The sequence below is a fragment of the Phoenix dactylifera genome, chromosome 15 (genome assembly GCF_051530095.1).
Source record: "Phoenix dactylifera cultivar Ajwa chromosome 15, Ajwa_hap1_PhDact_Kaust_v1.1, whole genome shotgun sequence".
Lineage (NCBI taxonomy): Eukaryota > Viridiplantae > Streptophyta > Magnoliopsida > Arecales > Arecaceae > Phoenix > Phoenix dactylifera.
Genome location: NC_143204.1, coordinates 24,524,038 through 24,531,019, shown reverse-complemented (window position 1 = coordinate 24,531,019; position 6,982 = coordinate 24,524,038). Strand labels below are relative to the sequence as shown.

The 6,982-nt window shown below is 44.2% G+C and overlaps 1 protein-coding gene across 1 annotated transcript; it reads right to left on the bottom strand.

The window, feature by feature from the left end:
- Positions 1–835: 835 nt before the first annotated feature.
- Positions 836–2,613, bottom strand: LOC103711538 (uncharacterized). The gene has a single exon (XM_008797714.6). It carries the CDS (start codon positions 2,611–2,613, stop codon positions 1,087–1,089), a length of 1,527 nt encoding a protein of 508 aa, XP_008795936.3. The 3' UTR covers positions 836–1,086.
- Positions 2,614–6,982: the final 4,369 nt, after the last annotated feature.

Below are 6,982 nucleotides of genomic sequence, written 5' to 3'. Positions count from 1 at the left end.
TTATGCTTGATAGCTTTTATCATTGACAAATGCATTGTGCTCATAGCACAGTGGGCAAAGCGTTCATACAAGATCAGTTGCAGGTTTATACGTACCTTGGTGAAAGCTACTTCAGAATGAAGTCAGGAATGCTTAGGTTTTAAGATTCAATAAGGAACTCAGATATGCCTGCTGGCCAACTCTTCGGCTCAGGTTTGCTATTATCGATATTGTTATTGCAACCGCAGCATTGCAGGGAGGGAATGACAAACTTCTGCTAGCAGCCTGCAAAAATAGGCGCACGACTGATACAGAGATTGTCATCTCATTGGCCTTGGGTGATTTCTCTCGAGCTAGTAGCTCGTATGTTGGGAAACTGGGGCAAGTAATCTGCTGCATTGCTGTTATAGTTAGCATTCTCTTTCCTAGTCTCTGAGTAGTCCTTTTGGGAACAACCAGGTCAAGCTTTCTGGGTACCAAGTTCACTGTTTATGATAACCATCCTCCTAGTGATGCTGCAATTTTGCCAAGCAATCCTTCAAGCCAAAGTACCTGCAGGCAATTACAACATCTCAGCTATTGCTTACGAACTCAATGTCCTCCGAACTCGAAGGCAAAGAAGGGTGCAGTGCACCATGCACTCGATTCCACTATCGGCAATTAAAGAAGGTGGGACTGCTCCAACTCATTGTCTTTGCAAATTTAAATTACATTTGAAGCAAGGTAACCTTATGGTGCACATCTGTAACTCCTTTGAATGCATTTTCAATATTAATCATATGGAGCATTGAACTACATTCTCAATTGCATGAAGGGCATCACTCAGTACCATCGTCTTATCCTATAAAAACCTGTCTGGTCTGATTGAGATATCTGAATTGCATTTATAATGTATAGAAACGTAATTTACAACATTATTACAATAAGCAGAATAAATAATTTATACTTGTGAGCAAGATTTGCCATCTCGATACCAGACCTAACATTTTCTGTAATAGTTGCAGTCTGGTATTTACAATGAGAAGACAGCATCAACATTTTCTGATCTCTTTTTCATGCTCTGCTAATGCCTTCTTTGGAAGGCTCTGCATAGATGTCGATAGCCCTTTACTTCGATTTGGCAGGCTGATGTGGCTTTATAGAGAGAGCCAGGTGAACGCCTGCATCTTCTTCGCTGCAGGAGCTCTCATGCAGCAACGAGTTGTTGATGCCTTGCACATTGCTATTAATGCTTGCAGTGATTGCTGGATTCTCGCTATCTGTATGACTCAACATCTGCTTCTGGATCTCTTTATTACCACTGCTGGCCTCGGCTTTCTTGTTAATGTGGAGGTCGCTTTCCTTCTTTGTGGTCTCCTGTCCTAGAAACATGGTTGCACCGTTGTTCTTACCTGCCAAGGTTATGATGCTTACCGCGCTCTCACTTCCTTGCTGCTGCGACTGCCCAAGTTTCAGCTTCTGAACCAATTTGGAAATACCCTCGTCGATCTCTTTATGAAAGCTTGCTCGGTCTCCATGGGATGGTGAAGCCCATGGGATAGTTCTAGTCCCCATGGTGCTCTCCCTTCCCTTGGAATCATTCACGTTTATCTGCTTGACGGAGCTTCTAGGTTTCGTCACGGGCTCGCCTGTGTCTGCATGCGGGCCGGGTGCTTCGGAATCAGGTTCAGCCATGGATGACTTTATTTCAGCTCTATCCTTCGGCTCATCACTAGACAAGGTTGATTTCTCGGCTGGCTGTGCCCCTGGTTTTGTTTTAGGCTCATCATTTTTAGTTCCTTCAGGTGCAGTTTCTGACTCGGGGCTTCTTGGCAATTCCTTCTTTTTTATCACTTCCAATTCTGTATTTGGCATCTCTTCAATAATTTTTTCAGGTTTTTCTTCACCTTGCGGGATTTGGGAAGTTTGTGTCTCTTCTATTAGTTCTGGTTCTACCTTCGATTTTCCTTCTACTTGTGGGGGCTGCGAGGTTTGCATGCTTAATTCTTGACCCATCTGGGAGGAAGGTTCGCCGTCTTGTTTTGATTCCGTATCTATTTGGGGCTTTTCTTGTACTGGGGGCAGTTCCTTTTTCGATTCTTCTTCGCTTGTTACAGATTTTTCTTCTTTGATTTCCTTAGCAGGTTCCGTTTCGAGTACAAGATTTTGCGTAGGAGTTGTGCCACGAACAGTATCGACAGGTACTGTTTCAGGCTCCGAGACCTGTGTGGTCTGGTTTCCAGCCTCAGGTGGCTGTGCAGCCGTTTCGGATAGGCTTTGCTCCTGCTGCTCGGTGGTCGGAGACAAGGCCCGAACCGTAGGTCGAGAATCTTGGGTTTCGGGCTCTACAGGCTTTTTGGTGGGTGATTCAGGTCGCGAGAGAGGTGGAGTCGATAAAGACGGGGCATGAGACACTTCCTGAGTTGCTGCTTCTTTTCGGGGCGGGGAGGCTTCTTGGGTTGGTGAAGGAGATCTCGAAGTCGCTGGAGATGGCCTCCTGGACGGTAGCGGTGTTGCTGCTGACGGCGGCGGTGCTCCTGGTGGAGCCCGGGCAGCCGGCCGTCCAGTTGGGGATGGCGGTGGGCGTGAAGTTGGAGTTGGCCTGACCCAGTGCCAGAAGCGAAATGGCTGCCGCCTTCCAGGTTGATTGGCCATGGCTACGTCGAGGATTCCTGTGGCAAAAAAAATGGAAGCTTCAGGAATATTGGTAGATGAATTGGACCACCGTGATAAAGAGGATGGATATATATATATAATATAGAGAGACAGAGAGAGAGAGAGAGAGAGAGAGAGTCCATCGAATGGCAAACCTGTTCTGCTAAGTTTGCATCTGATTCTTCTGAGATTTGGGTTTTAAGATAGGTATATCCAAGTAACCGCTCGAGGGAAACTCCCGCAATATACTTCTAAAAGGGAAAAATTCTTGCTTGGGAGAAAGGTTCCTTCTATCGTGGCTTGCTAAAGCACCCATGGCATATACTGTCGGCAATTCCTTTCCTCGTAGGTTTATCTTTTCTTGTTGAGAGGTGCAATCAAAGTGGCTCGATCCAATCTTTCAGCTTGAAGTACGTCTGGCATGAGAATTTTAAGTCCTAGCCCACAATAACCCTTACCCAAATTATTTAAACCATGGATATCAGATTCCAGAATAGAGACTTTAAATATTATTTAGAATCTTGAGGAATGATGGATAACAATCGTGCTTTGGATCCTTGGAGAAAAACTTCGTTTAGTTGACCTCAAGAATGGCAAGATAGATCTAAATTGTCGACCCAAATTTGGCCAAGTTTTAACCTTCACTGCCTCCATTCTACGTTCTGTGGATGCATCTTTTACCCTGTCACAATTTGTGTCATCTTCCTTTCAGCAGGGCTTATCGGAAAGAGGTCTCTCAAACTATTTCTTTTCCGAGGTCTCTTCCTGTCATCTTCCTGGATATGCAGTCTTGGTCTCGGAGGGCTGTGACTGGATTCAAGTCTACGAATAATACCAAATATTCGTAATGCAAAAGATTTCTCACGAATCCGAAATCCTTCTTGCAGATGAGACAAGGATTAATATGCTTATCCGTGACGTCATCTCTATAATCCTGGCGAACTAAGTTCACATCTCCCGCTCCTTTCAAAGAAGAAATATGCTGATGTTGAGATCATCAGCAAAACACCAGTTACAACCAACATCTCCTCTGCCTCTCTTACTCATTCCGCAGCTACAAATAAAAGCTCGCCTCGATGGCATCCATAAGCAAGCTTCATGAAGAGCAGCATCGCGTCTAGGGTCTCTTTGCCGCGATCGCCCTGACGAAGCGAGAAAGGACGGCGTCTTCCTCCTCCTATTCGGAAGCAATTGGGGGGGTCGAATGGAGGAGGATCCGGGAAGGGGTAATTGGGGGTCGAAAGGAGGCCATGGAGGGATCGAATCGGAGGAGAAGGGAGAGGAGGAGAGGGCGGGGGATGGGAAATGGACGGGAATCGAGCGAGGAGGACTCGAGGGCTTTGTCGGAGGTGGGAGAAGAGGAGGACTCTCATGGCGGAGAGAAACCCAAAACCCCAACCCCTAACCCTTGACCCGAGAGGAGGGGAAGCGGGAGGAGAAACGAGCGGCCGCCGTTCGGGAAGCGGGAAGAAAGGACACCCGGTCGGGTTCGGGTCGGATCCTGATAGATCTACACCCAAAAAAGCTGGGAAGCTAATCGGACTTGTTCGCACTAAATTATCGGAACCATTAATTTGATGAGTCATTTCAACCTATTCCTCCGAGTATTCTCGGTCACCTAACAAAAAGCCAACGGCATCTTACACGTTGATGAGTTTAACACAGAATTCAGTAGATGGTTATAATGATCATAAATTAAGGTGGTGGCATACCCATATATTTCTTAAAAAATATTAATGATCACTTGAGATGCAAGTCTTTTTTTTTTTTATTAATGGAGAGAGAGACAAAGCTATTTGGCTTTTATTAGAAAGATGGGCTTTACAGAAGCTATTTATAAAGAATTTATAAAAATTTCACAAATAATAAGTAATTTGAAGGATGTTTATATTTTTAATATACAACTATTTAAGCTCTGTATCCTGACGTGAGTCAGTTTTTTTTAAAAATAAATTAATGTCTCTCAATGTACGGCACCAATCAATTGAGATGCAAGTTATGTATACACATTATACAAAATGACATGTACAAGATTTTTACAAACACAATAAAATTGCCTTACTTAAAACAGTCAAGTCAGCTATTGATAATTAAATAGAGAGAATATTGGCAGCAATTAAATTATATGCTAAAAATCCACCTTTCAACGGCTTATCTATCTGGTTGTTGTCTGCATATCGTCTAATAACCATCTTCTTATTGAACAACAAAATATACCTCGTGCAGGACCAGTATTAGGTTGGAGGATTTCTTCCTTGTTATCCAGCGAAAGCACGAGCCAGGGTCAGACGGCACTTGGATTTGGAGGTTCGGACTTCACCCGAGGGCAACACTCTTTTTATAGAAGGTGATTTGGGAAAGCCTTTCGATGACAGCAGTGCTGAGTAGACGTAGGTTGAAGATCCCTTCGAGTGCAGGAGGTGTGGTATTTATGAGACAGTGGACCATGTGCTATTTCAGTGTACATGGGCGAGGTTGACATGGCAGTGGGTAGGGACTCCGCAAGAGGTTTGGAGCTAGAGGGTGCAGTTCTTGGAGGTAATTCGCTAGTGGTCGGATAGTCCACAGACACGCCCGGAGGCCGTTAGAGCGATTTACACAGCGTATCAGATTTGGCTGGCAAGAAACTCTCGTACTTTGGTGAGCGCAGACTGTCACCGAGGTTTGTGAAGGAGTACGCCAGGGTGCAGACGGCAGAGATCAGTCACACTTTTCTTTCTGATGGACCTTTGATAGCTCGGGATACCTGAAGTTCCCTCTCTGTTCAAGCAGTCCCTTAGATGGTTTCTTCACCTGGGAGACCCCACCCCCAGTTTTCTCAAGGTCACCTTCAACGAGTCTGTTTTAGACAGAGGCACAAGGGGAAGTGCGGGTTTTGTCATACGAGATCCATACTCTAGGGTGGTGGCAGCGGGTGGCTGCCAATTATTCGATATTTCAGTCTCCGGAGCGGAGTTGGGGGTTGCCTGGGTGGGCCATCGACATGCGAGGCGAGTACTATAGGCTAGTTCGATCATCTTGGAGGGCGACTCGGCCACGGTGATCAGTTGGATCCAAGGAGATCCGAGGGATGCGAGCTCGGACCATCCTTTGTTTTGGGACATCTAGATGATGATGACGAATAGTAGGGCATTTCAGGCCAAGCATGTATTAGAAAAGTCAATAGGGTTGCTGATTGGATGGCTTCTTATGTGGCTAACCATTCATGGAGTATCATGTGGTCAGGAAAGGGGGAGTTGCCTTAGGCACTCTGTGAGCTTGTATTTTCTGATTTTATTGGGTGTATTCATACACCCATTGTATGATTAACCTGTTAAAGCAAAAAACAAAAAAACAAAAAAACGAAATATATCTTACCAATAATAAAAAGAAACAACGAAACATCATACTGTGATTTCTAGCAAAAATATCATCCTATGATAATCTTTCTTTTTATTCTCTTTTACATTTAAACCGTGACAACACGCCTTCTTCTATTAACACGAACAACATATACTTGCCAAGATATCGCTATGGGTAAAAGTACCAATTGTCCAGTTCATTGGAGACATTGTTGATGCAATTCAAAATAATTACTCGTACGCAACCTTACATGTTGCCTGCATGACGGTAAGAAAAGCTAGATGTCCCGTTTCGCCTCGCAAGATCAAGTAGATTTTCGTCCAAAATAGACTAGGAAAAGTGGGCTATGGGCATTGGGCGTCCTACTAGATTCCCCGTTCCATAAAAATCTCTGCCCAAAAGACCTAAGTCCCTGCTTCGAGACATCTAAGCGATAGTGAGAGATGAGGTGACATTTCAGACTAAGCATGTATTTAGAAAGCCAAATAGAGCTGCGGATTGGGTGGCTGCCTATGTAGCCAGCCATTCCAGAGGCACCATATGGGCCAAAAAGGGGAAGCTGCCTCAGGCACTCCGTAACCTTTTGTTTTCTGATTTTATTGGATATATCCGTACTCGTATTATATGAAATATCCGCTTTAGCACGCGCGCAAAAAAAAAAAAAAAAAAAACCTACATCTCTGCAGCGAAAGTGACAAGAGAGGATGATGGTCATGTCAGCTGCCTGTAAAACCTAAATAAATGAGGGAGAAGAAAGAAAAAATTATATCCTATACCACATACACCATATTATCGGTACACTATATCATCGGTGCACTATATCCATCAGATTTTTCGTTTTTATGAGATCTATGCGGCTCATCCCAAATTGTAACCCTCTCCATCACGCGGTGTAGGATATAATTTTTTCAAAAAAGAGAAGGTGCCATATTATTATCTAAGAAATTGAGGATCCATAGATTATGGATCCTTGTGAACTTAATATTCATGGACCAGAAGCTCACTTTTTCATCCCTATCAACAAGAA